At 43.2% G+C, this 18,820-nt stretch overlaps 1 protein-coding gene across 2 annotated transcripts in view; it reads left to right on the forward strand.

Annotated features, from left to right (window-relative positions):
• Window positions 1–18,820, forward strand: part of lpin2 (lipin 2) — a 99,409-nt gene that overhangs the window by 59,721 nt on the left and 20,868 nt on the right. For both annotated transcript variants that reach the window (XM_084326772.1, XM_084326773.1), the window contains exons 9-15: window positions 1,986–2,173; window positions 3,336–3,429; window positions 3,971–4,040; window positions 6,018–6,110; window positions 6,519–6,601; window positions 11,338–11,470; window positions 16,610–16,758. In XM_084326772.1, coding sequence (XP_084182898.1) covers window positions 1,986–2,173; window positions 3,336–3,429; window positions 3,971–4,040; window positions 6,018–6,110; window positions 6,519–6,601; window positions 11,338–11,470; window positions 16,610–16,758 — 810 coding nt within the window. The remainder of the gene's footprint in view (window positions 1–1,985; window positions 2,174–3,335; window positions 3,430–3,970; window positions 4,041–6,017; window positions 6,111–6,518; window positions 6,602–11,337; window positions 11,471–16,609; window positions 16,759–18,820) is intronic.

Consider the following 18,820-nt stretch of genomic DNA (forward strand, 5'->3'; position numbering starts at 1 on the left):
CGAATCTGGGTTTGACATGATTTGTGGAGCTCCCTCTGGTGTCGTGGTATTCACTGACCTTTGGGAAGTATTTTGACATGTACATGGGTACCTTAGTGGTGTAGTGTATCTTGTAGACCAGGCCCATGCAACAATACGTGCAATTCACTAAAAACGTTAGTAATTTCTTGCCTGTACACGCTACTGTTTTGAAATCGCATCTATATTATCGGTATTATGTTTCATCATCGATGCATGAAAGGGGGGGGGGGGGCGTCCCTCCGTGCTTTGATTGCAACCAACGGGACACCGCCCACACACACACACACACCACAGACACATGTTGCGATCGCGGGAAAAAAATTATCGGATCAACGCAAGATTGATATAGTAGACATATAGTCCTTACTTTGTCTATGATGTACTGCAAAAAGAATAATCCAATTATCTGATCGCCATTCCAAATACTGATCGCGATCGTCTGTCTAACGTTATCCACCAAAGAAAATGAACGGGGCGGGCGGGGACCCTCGTCGATCCCATCCCTATAAGCGCTTGTCTTGCTGGAGTGTTTAGACCCTGCCTGCACGCTGCAGCTCGGCCCAGAAAACAAACCACATAGTTTAAAATGGAGTGCAATAGCGGCTGCAAGGCGTTAGGTGGCGGTATCGGACAGAGTGCCACACAGTCCTACAGCACAGCAGGATGAATTATGAATGGAAATAGCTAATAAAATAAATAACGATCATAATAACAAGTATACTCGTCAACGATTGGCGGGCTATAACGAGTATACTCGTCATTGGCAATTAATGTGTTAAAAACGAAGGTTTGAATGTCCGTTCGAAAAACCCTGACGAAGTTCGAAGCCCAAAAACAGGCTTTGGGGACAGCCCTATCACCAGCACAACGTAAACATTCACCAGCACAACATAAACATTCACCAGCACAACATAAACATTCACCAGCACAACGTAAACATTCACCAGCACAACACAAACATTCACCAGCACAACATAAACATTCACCAGCACAACATAAACATTCACCAGCACAACATAAACATTCACCAGCACAACACAAACATTCACCAGCACAACATAAACATTCACCAGCACAACGTAAACATTCACCAGCACAACGTAAACATTCACCAGCACAACATAAACATTCACCAGCACAACATAAACATTCACCAGCACAACACAAACATTCACCAGCACAACGTAAACATTCACCAGCACAACGTAAACATTCACCAGCACAACACAAACATTCACCAGCACAACATAAACATTCACCAGCACAACATAAACATTCACCAGCACAACGTAAACATTCACCAGCACAACATAAACATTCACCAGCACAACATAAACATTCACCAGCACAACGTAAACATTCACCAGCACAACATAAACATTCACCAGCACAACATAAACATTCACCAGCACAACATAAACATTCACCAGCACAACCCAAACATTCACCAGCACAACGTAAACATTCACCAGCACAACACAAACACACATTATCTGATGAAAGATGAACATCACACATTGACTGTGATAACGGCCGAATTGGAAGAACACCCTCTCTTCCTGGGGTGACAGTGGCTCAGGAGGTAGAGCGGTCGTCTGGTAGTCGGAAGGTTCCCGGGTTCGATTCCTGTCCTTGAGCAAGACACTTAACCCCTAATTGCTCCCGATGAGCAGGTTGCCACCTTGTATGGTCGCCTCCGCCGTCTGTGTGTGAATGTGTGAGTGAATGGATAATGGCGCTATATAATTGCAGTCCATTTACCAAGATAACGCAAGATATTAATTTATCTATCCCCTTGGGGTAATTTGAGTGAGTGAGTGAGTGAATGACTGAGTGAGTTAGTGACATTACCGGTCATAGAGGTGATCTAATATTGGTGTGAAAAGAACAGGAAGCCATATTGAACAAAGCCCTGAGCGGTGGCTGACGCCTCCATGTATCTGTGACGTGTCTTGTGGTTCCAGCGAGGCGGAGGCGGCCGCCAAGCTCTGGATGGACTCCGAGATGCCGTCGGGCTCCCAGTCGCCCCAGTCGGTGGGCAGCGCGGCGGCGGACAGCGGCACCGAGTGTCTGTCGGACTCGGCCAGCGACCTCCCCGACGTCACCCTCTCGCTCTGCGGGGGCCTCAGCGAGAACGCAGAGATATCCAAAGGTGCGGCCGGACGGCACTCCTGGAAAGATGCAACTCCGAAGCTCACTTTGTTTGTACCTTTGTGACGCAAAGCGGCCTTTTAGGCTTTGATCACGGCTGGCCGTCGCATGCTCTCTTGTACGCCGACGAGCTGAATGACTAACTTTCGTACCGTCTTTTACTATTATGCACTTTGCGACTAAATAATCTTCCTTGCCTATATTACTACCTACTACTGATGCACTACTGCATATTCTATTTTACTAACTATTTTATTGCACTGCACTATTTTACTCTTTTTTTCTTACTGTCTATAATCAAACCATAAACAAAGAGGCCTATTGGGACGTTCAACCCTTTTTTTATTCTCGAAAAGGACAATTGAGGTCATTTTCAATGTAGTCGAGACTTGAAGACATTTCAATGCATACATTTTTTATAATATAATAATAAATAACAACAACTCTATCTATATAGCACCGTTCACACATGGACCGCAGCCCAAAGTGCCCCACAGCAAGTAGCACAAAATTAACATAGGCATAAAATCTGCATACAGACGACAGAATAAAAACAATGCATAAATTGCAGACATAAGAATAGGTATAAAAGACAATAAAAGTAGTGCAAGGTAGAACGTGCAGACATAACAATAGGCATAAAATAAGTACAATAAGTACAGTGTTGCTCGAAAGCATGTGAACCCCCCCCCCCCCCAGAACAGCCAGTCCCCCAAACACCCCACATATCAATCTCCACCACATCCCCATCCAAGTCACACCCCTGATAAATCATGTTAGATCCTAATCTGAAAAACCGTGTGATTTGCCTTACCTTCACCTTGTCCATTTAGCTGCTGTCTATTTTATGCTTGTTTTATATCTCTGCACTTTATGCATTGCGCATGTTATGTGAAGCACTTTTACACAATTACACAGTACACACATTTTGTATGACCGGTGCTATACAAATAAAGTGTATTATTATATTACTATGCTAATATGTCTATACTACTATGCACTCAAGACTAGCACTCAAGTTCAACACTGTTTGATGGATATTTTTACCGACACTTACTTACATGCCAGAGTTGTACCCTTCCTGCTGACTTGTTGTCTCTGGATAAAAGCGGCAGCTAAATGACTAAATATAATGGGTTTGTTCTGTTCTTTGTCGTTTTCAGAAAAGTTCATGGAGCATATCATCACCTATCAGGAATTTGCTGAAAATATAGCAATTATAGATAATCCCAATTTGGTAGTGAAAATAGCAAATAGGTAAGTTGGTGTTTTTTCCTTCTAATTTGTCACATCGGGGGGATGTATTTAGAAGTATATTTTTAATACATTGTTACTAACACACGTCACTATATACATCAGATGGATGTATTTAGAAGTATATTTTTAATACATTGTTACTAACACACGTCACTATATACATCAGATGGATGTATTTAGAAGTATATTTTTAATACATTGTTACTAACACACGTCACTATATACATCAGATGGATGTATTTAGAAGTATATTTTTAATACATTGTTACTAACACACGTCACTATATACATCAGATGGATGTATTTAGACGTATATTATCAATACGCTGTTACTAACACGTGTCTATCTACATCAGAGGAATGTATTTATAAGTATATTATCAATATGCTGTTACTAACACATGTCTATCTACATCAGAGGAATGTATTTATAAGTATATTATCAATATGCTGTTACTAACACATGTCACATCAGATCAGAGGGATGCATTTAGTAGTATATTATCAATACGTTGTTACTAACGCACGTCTCTATCCTCAGATATTATAACTGGACATTAGCTGCTCCCTTGATTTTAAGTCTGCAAGCATTTCAGAAGAATTTACCAAAGGTAAGGCCAAGCCCAGCCTCCTGTATTATTTGTACTGTGTATGTGGGTAATATTGTCAGTCTGCTGGATGATGACTGTGTTTGTACCTGTGTACATGGGTGTAGGTTTAGGGGGGTTGCAGGGGAAATGTTCCCCTCAATATTGAGAAGAGGTAAATTTTCCCCTTAAAAAAATATAGCTAATATGAAAGACAACCCTCTTCCCAAAAGAGGTAAAGAATAAGGAGGTCAAAACATTTATATATCCTTCTTACAGTACCTGTAACTATAATAACCAACCATTTCAGACACCCCTACAGGACCGTACCATCTCAACCTTGCAGACGCAAGCCAGAACACGTGTGATATGTTTGAATGTGCAGAAACAATACAGCAGAATAAATATTTGACCGCAATACAGAACGCCTGAGAGCCTCACTGCATTATATTCCATTATATTTGTGTCAGCCGGCCGGGTACCTTAATGTTGTCTTTTCCTTTACATAAATAAAGACATTTCTACCATAAATCGATGCTGAAAAGGCACAAATCGGTGCACCAGAATGCAGGAAATTAAGTGTTTGATGCTCAAACCCCCTGCTTAACACATTCGGGGCCATTGGGATGAGTCTAATTAATGTCAAGAGGACCGGGGAATGTAAACAAACGTGGGGCTGTTTGTGCAGCTAAATCTATACTTTATAGTATTGCTATCTGTCCATTCTCATTGTCAATTGAGTCCATAAACCATCCCTTCAAAAATGCCTTAAAGATAAAAGAAATCATCAATAGGTTCTCATTTTATAGCGCAGTGAATATAAGCGTTATACGGGATTTGGGACTAGTATATTTTCTGGAAGGCTAGATATAGGGCTAATAGCTGCTAACGTTATATCCAATGGCATTTCCGTTTTACAGATGCTACAGAAATAACTCAAACTGCATATGATCGGCACGATCCCAAAGCATGTATGCATGAAAGGGGGGGCGGGGGGGGGGGGGGGACGTCATTTATTATTATTGATTACCAATAACCGTGTTCGTCTAACTAGCCACATAGGCAGATCGCCTGGATGGCTATCAAAACAATGCCCGATTGGGCTGTAATTTACGTGAAAAAGATCTTACCATGAGCCGGTTGGATCCCCCCGAGCATTTCCCCGTTATCGATCGCCATCTGGTAGATCGATATGTCCATTGGCTGATGATAAATCCCCTTACTGCATAGTGAAATCCGCAATTCAAAACGTATCCAGTGCAACAGACAATAGCTATCGCTTCAGATGAGTAGAAAACTACATTAGAGATCCAAAAAAAGACAACTTCTGCCACAGGGAACACTATTATCGCGATAGCGCCCCTAAGAGGATCTGGCCGGTATTGCATGTTGGCGAATTCAAAGAGTAGGGTAAATGCAGTGCCGCTCGGCGACCTTGAATAGGTTATTAAAATGGAATAAAAGCAATAACAACTTGCCACGGATATATCCGTGCTTCTGTCCACAACAGGTGGAATCGAAACACGGAGATCTCCGTGCTTGGGCGGGAATGTGTTAAAGTGTCCCCCCCTATATTTCAAGTTTGCTTTTATTTGTCACATATAAAGTACATGTACTGTACATTACAGTGACATGCTTGGTTCTGTTTGAGCCCCTGAGAATGTGCTTCATACAGTAAAAAATAAAAGAAGTAAGTAAACACACTATACAAACTAAAATACAACCTAAGTACAATGAAGTAAAAATGCAGACAATGAGGTACAAACACTTTAAAAAAGGCAAGATGCTAAATGAGGTATGGATATAGTGCAAATCTCTTTGATAAATAGATAAATATGGTGTAGTGTCTAAAGTGAGTGTTAAGGTGAGTGTTGTTTAAAGTTGAGTGTGTGGATGTGTGTGCAATGAGTGTAGATAGATGGGTTGATGTTACAGAGTCATTGAGCCTCCTGATGCCCATGGCCTGCTGTTGAAACCAAACCTGTGCCCTGTGTCTCCTAGGCTACAGAAGAGGCCTGGGTGAAGGAGAAGATGCCAAAGAAGTCCGGCCGCTGGTGGTTCTGGAGGAAGAGGGCGGACAGTACAATCAAACAGGTAGAAAGACCACTTCCTGTCACTTCAGAATACCCTCCTGACCAGTGTTGTCACAATACCAACATTTTGACTTCGATATCGGTTCTAAAACGGTACCACGATAATTCTTTGCACACATCTATTGTAGTCACTAATGGAGTGAAACGCTCGCACTGTGGAGTCCTGGCTTTAGGCAGAATCACAAACGGACAATGTGGAAAATACCTTGGTGTGTGTTCAGCTGACACTGTTAACTACACACTACACACACACTACACACACACACTTCTCCGGTCACACATCCACTCAACTCCAACTGATGAAATGGAGTACTGGGTGAGGGTATGGTGATACTTCTCTAGTATCTGTGTATCAGCCCTAGCCGTGACGTTACAGCCGAGCCCTCGTCTTTCCTCTTCTCCTCTCTAGTCGGAGACCAAGCTGGAGGCCAAGGAGGAGTGTCAGCTGGAGGACGGAGGAGCCTCCATGTCTCAGGAGAGTCTGTCCTTACCGTGAGTCACGCCGCCTCCTCGTCTCCACCAATAACAAGAGTTCAACGACGAGTTCAACTCTTTGTCAGTGTGCGTCATAAAGAAAATAAATTCCACAGCAATCGCACATCCTTTAGTTTATGATGGCCTCGGTTATGGCGCTATATCGTTTTATCGTAGTCGGGAGTGTGAGCAGGTGTGAGCGCCGCAAGCCTTACTGCTCTCATTCTGATTTATTGCTCAGATCTGATTTAGTTTTTGTTTGGCTGTTCACATTATATTTTAAATGTGGGCGATATCAGATTCCAGGTTGAACTGGTCACGCTCCTGAAGTAACCTGCATGCTGCACAAATGAACAATACTGATGATAATAATAATGATGATGATGATGAACATGGAGGACACTGAAGTCACAGTTTATGGTTTAATTTATAAGTTGAATGCAGTGGAGGCCAGCTAATTAACAAATCAGACCTGTATCTGATTTAGGACCACATACGGGGTGACAGTGGCTCAGGAGGTAGAGCAGTCGTCTGGTAATCCGGAGGTTCCCAGTTAGATTAGAGTTAAATAAGCAAGACACTTAACCCCTAACTGCTCCCGGTGAGCAGGTTGTCACCTTGCATGGTCACCTAGAATAGCTTTTGTCGAGTGCAAAAGCTAATGGGGATCCTAAATAAACATAAACCTCCGCCGTCGATGTGTGAGTGAATGGGTAAAATGTGAGGAACAAATTGTAATGCGGTTTGGATAAAATAGTTAAATAAATGCAGTCCATTTACCATTTTAAGTAAGTAAAACTTTATTTATATAGCGCCCTTCTCAGCACGAGTACACAGAGTGCTTTACAACAGTAATATATAACGTCAATAAAATACAGTAAGGTGAAACATTTGAAGAAAAGAACGAGATATAAAATGAGCTAAAACAGTGTAGAAGCCAAAACTGACATGTTGGAAATTGTATTATTTATGGTAATGGTGTTGTATTTATGTTTCGAACACTAGGGGCACACCACCTCTTAAAGGGGAACTATCTTATAAATCGCCTTTTCCAGTGTTTAGCATTGTTTTCTAGCAATGTGGGGTTGTATCAACAATGTCTCTGTCTCAGATTCTCATTTTGGCGGATTGCTCCAATTCAGATGAGACAAGATCCTCCCCCAGTGAACTAAGTCATTCTGATTTGACTCGCTATTAGGGATGCACCGAATGGGAAATTCTTGGCCGAAACCGAATACCAAAAATAGGAAACAGTTGGCCGAATGCCGAAAGGCCGAAAATTATTAATATATATATATATATATATAATGTATTTTTTTTAGCTACCTGATTATGGCAAAAGACATGATTATGGCAAATCTTAACTTAAATAATATTAATAATCACTATTATGGGTCCATAAAACATTTATTCAGCACTTTTGAATGCATACATTAATTCCAGACTGACTGCTGAAAGATTGTACAATTTAAACATGGTCTCTTTGCATACAAAAAATTTGCATTAAAGTCAAGTGCATTTTCTTTTCTCTGTAGGATAACTACAACGAAGTGCATTCAGAACAAAGCCAAGGTGCTTTAAAACTGCATAAAGATCTGCATAAAGACACACACACACGAGAGGGAGAATAGTTTATACTGGTAGCTATGAGTCAAAAAAAAATTGTGTATGCTCAAATATTCCAATAAATGCCTTTTATCACGGAATCTATATATTTTCCTGAAAAACGAGGGCTTTTCAAAATGCTATAAAACGAAAATGAACCGATTTAAAAAAAATAAATAAAAAAAATATCCGTTTAGACAATGTTGACTGCAAACAAGTCATTGATAAGTGACAGGCAGATTAGACACATAGCCATAATTTAAGAGAGAGATTATGCGTTCACAACGCTATCATTGAAGTGGGTGCTGGCATTTAACCATGTTTCCCATGTTAATGGCTGGCACTCAAACTGTTAAGAGAGACTAGTGAAAGAGGAATGGAAGCGTTGTTAGCTAGCTTAACGCTAACGTTAGTTAAAAAGGTTTTTAACCGCGATGGACATAGTAATGGCAAGGATATAAAGCATGTTAAAGACGTATTTATTGGACGCGTTGCTCGCAGAGTTTACATAGAAACAGCGCGACTCCCAAGAGGAGTTATCACAAGCTGTAGAACGCAGGACTGAAGAGCTCACGTTACACATTGCGCATGTTATGACTGTAGCCGCGTTTTGATTACGTCATCACAACACGTTAGATTCTGAACGTAACCCTGTTCTTTGACATTCAGTGATATTTTTTCGGTGCTAAGACCGAAAGCCGAAAGGGCCTTTTTTAACCATTTTCCGACGATAATTTTCGGCGGTTGAATATTCTGTGCATCCCTACTCGCTATCCTACGTAGCAAGGAGCTGATCTGCATATCTAAGCCCCCTCTGTGGTTGAAGCTACCGCCCACAATCAACAATTCTTTCAACAACGGAGCAGTGGGAATAATGCGGAAGCGGTTTCCCTGTCACTGACACTACCTCTAAAGAGATACAAGATACAAGATACTTTAATGCGACACAACAATGGTTGATGGTAATTGTTTGCGGTACAGATTGTTAAACACTGGTTACATCAACATGAAACAGACATCAAACATCAAAATGCCCACCTCCCAATCCCCACGATAAATACATATATACATAAATACATACAGGACAGTCATGGTAACAGTGTCAGTCAGTGACAGATGCTTGCCCGTCTGTGCAAAGGGGGGCGGGCCAGGGTGTTCAGTGTTCGGACTGCTGTGGGGAAAAAACTGTTTGTGAAGCGTGTGTGTCTGGTTAGAATGGACCTGTAGCGACCTGAGGGCATGTGCTGGAATAAGTGGTGTGCTGGGTGAGAGGGGTCGTTGACTATTTTATTAGAGCGGGTGACTGTGCGTGAAGTGTAGATGGAGTCCAGAGAGGGGAGGGGGCAGCCAATTATTTTGGAGGCTGTCTTGATGATGCGTTGGAGTTTGTGTTTGGTGTGTTTATCAGTGGAACCGTACCAGACTGTGATGGATGAGGTGAGGATGCTTTGAATTATGGCAGTGTAGAATTGGACCAGCAGGCGTTGTTGGACTCTGTCCTTCCTCAGTTGCCCGAGGAAGTACAGGCGCTGCTGGGCCTTTTTGATGATGGCAGTGGTGTTAATGTCCCATTTGAGTTTATTGCTGATGTGGGTGCCGAGGAACTTGAATGATTCAGTTAGGGTTATGGGTTGGTCTGAGATGGTTATTGGGAGTATGGGTGTCTTTTTTGAAGTCCTGAAGTCTATGGCAATTTCCATGGTTTTGGAGGTGTTGAGCAGGAGGTTGTTGGATGAGCACCACCTCGCTGCTCTGTCCACCTCCTGCCGGTAAATAGACTCGTCGTTGTTGGAGATGAGGCCCAGGATGGTGGTGTCGTCGGCGTATTTGAAGGCCTTGACTGAGCTGTCCAGGGGGGTGAACTGGTTGGTGTAGAGGGAGAAGAGCCAAGGGGAAAGGACGCAGCCCTGGGGGGCCCCACTGCTGAGGGTCAGAGGGCGGGATGATTTGTTGTTTACCTTGACTGTTTGGGTTCTATTGCTGAGGAAATTGAGGATCCAGTGGTTGATGGTTGGGTTGATGTCAATGTCCTGTAGCTTATGGAACAGATTATTGGGGGAGATTGTTAAAAGCTGAGCTGAAGTCAATAAACAGGATACGGGTGTAGGTGTTAGGGGTTTCCAGGTGCTGTAGAGTGTGGTGGAGAGCCAGGTTGATGGCGTCCTCTACTGACCTGTTGGTCCGGTATGCAAACTGGTGTGGGTCCATGTGGGGTTCTGTGGCGGTTCTGAGGTTGTCCAGAGAGAGAGGGAGAGGCAGACAGATAGAGAGGGAGAGAGAGGCTCTCATACGGAAAGGCTCTCTGAGGCTCTCTGTCTCACCCTGCATTTACACACAATCGCGAGTCGAGAGACACACACTCACGGAGCGATCTCTCCTCTCTCTCTCGCTCGCTCGTTCTCTCTCTCTCTCTCTCTCGCTCTCTCTCGTATGTATCACGCTGTGTGGGTGACTGTCACTCAAAGCGCATTGCTAGTATGGGCGGAGCCCAGCCAAAAACAGCTTGGAATCTTGAATGCAGAAAATGCTGCTCGAAAGTACTTGATTAGAAATACAAAACAATGAATTTTTTTGAAAAAAAACGTACAGATGTGTTCCATAGACTCACAGGAATTGTGTAAAATTGCCCAAATAGTGAAAGGAATAGCAAAATAGGGGACCTTTAATATAATAGGCTCTGTAATCAGAGCAACGTTATGCACCTGCTGAGAGAAACATTTTCCTACCGGAGCCACGGTGCAATAGAGAGACTAAAAATGTTCTGTTCTCAATCATGATTTTCTTTTGGACAATAAACCCTACAAACTACATCAAAACCTGGACATTCAACTCTGTCAACATCCACAACTTTTGTTTCCCAGAGTAGAGAAACATCTAAGTAGGTGTAGGGAATGACCAGCGGCCGCTACAAACAGAATAGAAGCAGAAAAAAAACTGCTATAGGTGTTTAAAAGCCTGCCTGTAGAGGCACCTTTTTAGCTGCCTTTTAAAAATGAGTTCAGAGGGAGTGCTTTAGGGGCAGGGCGTTCCAGAGCCATTTTTACATTTTCCATATGAATGTGGCCCAAAATCGGACTTGAAAAGATCAGAGTCTTATATTCCTTCAGTGTCAACGTGGCCTCAGCGGTGTCCTCTGTGTGTCTCCGCAGGCCCAAGGCAGGCGACTCGTCCAGCGACGAGGAGAACAAGGAGCTGAGCGCCGTGACCTGCCAGGAGAGGCTGCAGCCCATGGAGGGCCCACACGCCTACAGGAAGTCCCTGCGCCTCTCCTCCGAGCAGATAGTGAGTACGCCGCTCCACACCTGTGGTCTGAAGACCGTACATACTGTCCTCATATCCCTCCTAGTTACACATACACACAGTCCTCATATCCCTCCTAGTTACATAGAGTCCTCATATCCCTCCTAGTTACACACAGTCCTCATATCCCTCCTAGTTACATAGAGTCCTCATATCCCTCCTAGTTACACACAGTCCTCATATCCTTCCTAGTTACATAGAGTCCTCATATCCCTCCTAGTTATACACAGTCCTCATATCCCTCCTAGTTACATAGAGTCCTCATATCCCTCCTAGTTACACACAGTCCTCATATCCCTCCTAGTTACATAGAGTCCTCATATCCCTCCTAGTTACACACAGTCCTCATATCCCTCCTAGTTACACACACAGTCCTCATATCCCTCCTAGTTACACACACAGTCCTCATATCCCTCCTAGTTACACACACAGTCCTCATATCCCTCCTAGTTACACACAGTCCTCATATCCCTCCTAGTTACACACACAGTCCTCATATCCCTCCTAGTTACACACACAGTCCTCATATCCCTCCTAGTTACACACAGTCCTCATCCCTCCTAGTTACACACACAGTCCTCATATCCCTCCTAGTTACACACAGTCCTCATATCCCTCCTAGTTACATAGAGTCCTCATATCCCTCTTAGTTACACACAGTCCTCATATCCCTCCTAGTTACACACACAGTCCTCATATCCCTCCTAGTTACACACAGTCCTCATATCCCTCCTAGTTACACACAGTCCTCATATCCCTCCTAGTTACACACAGTCCTCATATCCCTCCTAGTTACATAGAGTCCTCATATCCCTCTTAGTTACACACAGTCCTCATATCCCTCCTAGTTACACACACAGTCCTCATATCCCTCCTAGTTACACACAGTCCTCATATCCCTCCTAGTTACACACAGTCCTCATATCCCTCCTAGTTACACACAGTCCTCATATCCCTCCTAGTTACACACAGTCCTCATATCCCTCCTAGTTACACACACAGTCCTCATATCCCTCCTAGTTACACACACAGTCCTCATATCCCTCCTAGTTACACACAGTCCTCATATCCCTCCTAGTTACATAGAGTCCTCATATCCCTCTTAGTTACACACAGTCCTCATATCCCTCCTAGTTACACACACAGTCCTCATATCCCTCCTAGTTACACACACAGTCCTCATATCCCTCCTAGTTACACACAGTCCTCATATCCCTCCTAGTTACACACAGTCCTCATATCCCTCCTAGTTACACACAGTCCTCATATCCCTCCTAGTTACACACACAGTCCTCATATCCCTCCTAGTTACACACAGTCCTCATATCCCTCCTAATTACACACAGTCCTCATATCCCTCCTAATTACACACAGTCCTCATATCCCTCCTAGTTACACACAGTCCTCATATCCCTCCTAGTTACACACAGTCATCATATCCCTCCTAGTTACACACAGTCCTCATATACATTTTTATGTACACGAGACATGATAAAACCACTAGCGTGCGCTCTGATGAGATGCATATGTGTGGGAGACTGTGTGTGTAACTAGGAGGGATATGAGGACTGTGTGTAACTAGGAGGGATATGAGGACTGTGTGTAACTAGGAGGGATATGAGGACTGTGTGTATGTGTAACTAGGAAGGATATGAGGACTGTGTGTAACTATGAGGGATATGAGGACTGTGTGTAACTAGGAGGGATATGAGGACTGTGTGTAACTAGGAGGGATATGAGGACTGTGTGTAACTAGGAGGGATATGAGGACTGTGTGTATGTGTAACTAGGAAGGATATGAGGACTGTGTGTAACTATGAGGGATATGAGGACTGTGTGTAACTAGGAGGGATATGAGGATTGTGTGTATGTGTAACTAGGAGGGATATGAGGACTGTGTGTAACTAGGAGGGATATGAGGACTGCATGGTATGTATGTGTAACTAGGAAGGATATGAGGACTGTGTGTAACTATGAGGGATAGACGAAAAGACACATTTCAATTGCCTCGTGTACATTGACAATGGCAATATTCTTCTCCCAATAAGTACCTTTCTGTCATCTGGGTTGAATGGTAGTTGTTGCAGTGCGTGGGCAGCACTGCAATCTGTTTGTTTTTCATCTCGTTTGAAGACCTTCGTACGCATCACAAGAACGCCCAGAGGGAATGTGTTCCGTTCCGTTTCATCAGCTCAGACGCTGGTTTACTTAGCTTTTCCAAAGTAAATCATGAGAACGTGGAGAGGGTGCCCTTTTTTAATGTGTTAAGCTTCAAAGATTTGCAACACCCACTCACTTCAGGTTCGTCAGGCTCCTCTGTAAGTAGTTATAAAAAGCAGAGCTGTACTTATGATTGAAAATCCCTCGTTACTGTTGCACTGTGCTGCTGTTTAATATGGCTACAGTGAGTTGTGTGCTTTATATATATATTATATGTTGCACTTTATATGAGTTATATATTGCACTATTGCTATGCCACTATACAATATGCACCATGGTGTCCTTATACATATATCACTGTACACACTGTAACTCTTTACATACATCTGATTAGCACTATACTCAGTACTAAAGTATGTATTTTATACCCAGTTGAATCACCTGTACATTGTATATTACTGTTGCACTGTACTGTTACATTTGCACTCTGGTTGGATGCCAAACTTCTTTTCATTGTACTGTACTTGTGCTGTATGATGACAATACATTTTAATATAATCTTTGGGGTGCAGAAGTAGCGCGGGAGCACACTGTAGTGTACAGGATATATATAGAGAATTAGAGATATTTCATGTTTTGGTGCTTTGGCATTTTGTCCAAAAAGAGCCAGAGTGTCAAATTGTAATGGGCGGCCAAATCCACATATAATACTGAAAGCTGGAGTGGGAATGACCGTTGGCTGGATTCCATAATGGTTGTTGGATGAGATTACACACAGTACATTACGGTGTTAGTAACCCCTGGGATGCAGTAGGGTCCGTTTTGGTAGTTGATGGCGCCCTCTCCTGGCCGGTTTAGAATTGCATAGTGTTGGTCCCAATAGAGGCCACTAGGTGGCTCCAAAACCCTTTGAATACTGATCCCATACTAGCAGAACAGTATCACCTCAGGGGTTCAATAAACAGTTTGGAGTTTTACACCATTGTGTGTCTGTCTTCATGTTTGACAGCAGTGTCTCTAAGCCGGTTGTGAGTCTGTCTTCATGTTTGACAGCAGTGTCTCTAAGCTGGTTGTGTGTCTGTCTTCATGTTTGTCAGCAGTGTCTCTAAGCTGGTTGTGTGTCTGTCTTCATGTTTGACAGCAGTGTCTCTAAGCTGGTTGTGTGTCTGTCTTCATGTTTGACAGCAGTGTCTCTAAGCTGGTTGTGTGTCTGTCTTCATGTTTGTCAGCAGTGTCTCTAAACTGGTTGTGTGTCTGTCTTCATGTTTGACAGCAGTGTCTCTAAGCTGGTTGTGTGTCTGTCTTCATGTTTGACAGCAGTGTCTCTAAGCTGGTTGTGTTCTCCTCTAAACTGGTTGTGTTCTCCTCTAAACTGGTTGTGTGGTTCTCCTCTAATCTGGTTGTGTGGTTCTCCTCTAAACTGGTTGTGTTCTCCTCTAAGCTGGCTGTGTGGTTCTCCTCTAAACTGGTTGTGTGGTTCTCCTCTAAACTGGTTGTGTGGTTCTCCTCTAAACTGGTTGTGTGGTTCTCCTCTAAGCTGGTTGTGTTCTCCTCTAAGCTGGTTGTGTGGTTCTCTAAGCTGGTTGTGTTCTCCTCTAAGCTGGTTGTGTTCTCCTCTAAACTGGTTGTGTTCTCCTCTAAGCTGGCTGTGTTCTCCTCTAAGCTGGTTGTGTTCTCCTCTAAGCTGGTTGTGTTCTCCTCTAAGCTGGTTGTGTGGTTCTCCTCTAAGCTGGTTGTGTTCTCCTCTAAGCTGGTTGTGTTCTCCTCTAATCTGGTTGTGTGGTTCTCCTCTAAGCTGGTTGTGTGGTTCTCCTCTAAACTGGTTGTGTGGTTCTCCTCTAAACTGGTTGTGTGGTTCTCCTCTAATCTGGTTGTGTGGTTCTCCTCTAAGCTGGTTGTGTTCTCCTCTAAGCTGGTTGTGTGGTTCTCCTCTAAACTGGTTGTGTGGTTCTCCTCTAAGCTGGTTGTGTGGTTCTCCTCTAAACTGGTTGTGTGGTTCTCCTCTAAGCTGGTTGTGTTCTCCTCTAAACTGGTTGTGTGGTTCTCCTCTAAACTGGTTGTGTTCTCCTCTAAACTGGTTGTGTTCTCCTCTAAACTGGTTGTGTGGTTCTCCTCTAAGCTGGTTGTGTTCTCCTCTAAACTGGTTGTGTTCTCCTCTAAACTGGTTGTGTGGTTCTCCTCTAAACTGGTTGTGTTCTCCTCTAAACTGGTTGTGTTCTCCTCTAATCTGGTTGTGTGGTTCTCCTCTAAGCTGGTTGTGTTCTCCTCTAAGCTGGTTGTGTTCTCCTCTAAACTGGTTGTGTTCTCCTCTAAACTGGTTGTGTGGTTCTCCTCTAAACTGGTTGTGTTCTCCTCTAAACTGGTTGTGTTCTCCTCTAATCTGGTTGTGTGGTTCTCCTCTAAACTGGTTGTGTTCTCCTCTAATCTGGTTGTGTGGTTCTCCTCTAAGCTGGTTGTGTTCTCCTCTAAGCTGGTTGTGTGGTTCTCTAAGCTGGTTGTGTTCTCCTCTAAGCTGGTTGTGTTCTCCTCTAAACTGGTTGTGTTCTCCTCTAAGCTGGTTGTGTTCTCCTCTAAGCTGGTTGTGTTCTCCTCTAAGCTGGTTGTGTGGTTCTCCTCTAAGCTGGTTGTGTTCTCCTCTAAGCTGGTTGTGTTCTCCTCTAATCTGGTTGTGTGGTTCTCCTCTAAGCTGGTTGTGTTCTCCTCTAAGCTGGTTGTGTGGTTCTCCTCTAAACTGGTTGTGTGGTTCTCCTCTAAGCTGGTTGTGTGGTTCTCCTCTAATCTGGTTGTGTGGTTCTCCTCTAAGCTGGTTGTGTGGTTCTCCTCTAAACTGGTTGTGTGGTTCTCCTCTAAACTGGTTGTGTTCTCCTCTAATCTGGTTGTGTGGTTCTCCTCTAATCTGCTTGTGTTCTCCTCTAAACTGGTTGTGTGGTTCTCCTCTAAACTGGTTGTGTTCTCCTCCAGGTCAGTCTGAAGCTGAAAGAGGGCCCCAACGACGTGACCTTCAGCATCACCACACAGTACCAGGGCACCTGTCGCTGCGAGGGAACCATCTACCTGTGGAACTGGGATGACAAGGTCATCATCTCTGACATCGACGGCACCATCACCAAGTAAGAGCCCCCCCACCACCACCACCACCACCTCCACCCCACCCAAAATCAAATGGCTAGTAATGACTCTTAAAAATGCCTAGTAATGACTTAAAAAGGCCTAGTAATGACTCTTAAATCAATCCCTGCCAACAACGATTATATACGTGTTTGGCCGACAACCGTTGAACGCCATCGATATTTGTATTCATTATTCATCCAGGGACCTTGGTGTTACCATAGGGAATGAGTCTCAGGTCGCCAAAGTGCAATACCGGCTGCATCCAGCTTGACGGCGGTATCGAGCACCCTTTGTAACCTTGTATCTTGGCCTGTGTAATGGCCAAATGTCTCCGGTTTCACTTTTCCTTGTCGGGCGAGGCGAGCGGTTCTTCCGGTTCCATTGAAGCGCGTCAAATATCCCCGATCCATATGTTGTGGTGGATTATGCCATATACCAAATGGACATTGGATGTACCAGATGGCGATAAAACAATTGGAATATTATTTTTGGAATACTCCCGATCACAGGTAAGGACGATCTGATGTCAATTTGAGCTTGATCCTGCAATGCTTTTATACCGATCGGGCTGATAAGCGTTTTTAGTGTTCAATACGAATGCCGTTACTGACAATCAAATAATCAGAAACGACCCCCCCCCCCCCCTTTCATGCATTCATGATGGAACATAATACCTATGATATAGATTTGATTTCGGAATAATAGCCGTGTACAGGCAAGAAACGGCAACGTCTATAGTGGAATTGACGTATGAGGCTATAATTCAGCATTTCGGGAATTACCCTAGACCACTCTAAAATCACTTATATTCACCACGGTATAACACGGGAACGTATGGATGAAAACATTTATTCTTTTTCACATATTGAGCGATAGATAGGTGATGTCAAATGGGCCATAGTATTGTATCCATAGCTATAATATAGAATATAGTTATAGCTCTACAAACAAGGTGACGCACTCCTATCTTTTAAAGCGTGGCAGTGCTATGACGGGCTCCGTCTAATTCCCGGCGGTCAATGAGTTAAAAGGGCTAATAATGACTCTTAAAAAGGGCTAGTAAAGACTCTTAAAAAGGGCTAGTAATGACTCTTAAAAAGGGCTAGTAATGACTCTTAAAAAGGGCTAGTAAAGACTTAAAAATACCTAGTAATGACTCTTAAAAAGGCCTAGTAATGACTCTTAAAAAGGGCTAGTAATGTCTTAAAAAGGGCTAGTAATGACTCTTAAAAAGGGCTAGTAATGACTCTTAAAAAGGGCTAGTAATGAGTCTTAAAAAGGGCTAGTAATGACTCTTAAAAAGGGCTAGTAATGACACCCAGGCTGCATTCGGTTCCAGGATAAATGCTTTCTTTTCATCGCTGTCTTCCCTCGAGTCGAGGGGGAATCCCCGACATGCCTGGATGAAAAATGACTGCTAGAGTGGGATTTGCTTCCAACCTTTGAAGGGAAAGATAATTTACATCCCCTTCATCTCTTGTTTTTCCTCCCTTCCACAAAGGGTATAAAATGCATGTTTCCAGCATGAGGTGTTATCCCACAATCCAATGCTCCCCACGGGTCACTGAATCTGTGCAGAATCAGCCGATGGTGTGACAGATAATCATTCATATAAACAAGGAGCCTTTTGGTGACTTTCAGTTCTGACATGTTAAGTTTCTTTATTTAAGGTTAATTAATTGTCTCTTTGTATGCTGCACCATATAAGATATTCCTTTATTGATCCCCTTGGGGAAATTCGGGCAACATAGCAGGAGGGGGGAGGGGGTAGGGGAGGTACAGATATGGGCAGGGTAATAGTAGAAAGACATAAATATAGGCAATGAAATTAGATCTGAATATAAAAATATGAGAACAAATAAACAGTGTAAACAATATAATTATCTCTGAATATAAATATATGAGATAAATGAACAGTGTAAACAAAGGTGCAGATTGAGGGTCTGTATGCCCTGTCGGTTATATTATACATTACAATAAATATAGGCAATAAAGAATGAATCTGAATATATACTATAAGTACAAGTAAAAGTCAACGGTATACACAAGGTGCCCTAACTG

This window comes from Notolepis coatsorum (assembly GCF_963971535.1).
Source record: "Notolepis coatsorum genome assembly, chromosome: 13".
NCBI classification, from domain to species: domain Eukaryota; kingdom Metazoa; phylum Chordata; class Actinopteri; order Aulopiformes; family Paralepididae; genus Notolepis; species Notolepis coatsorum.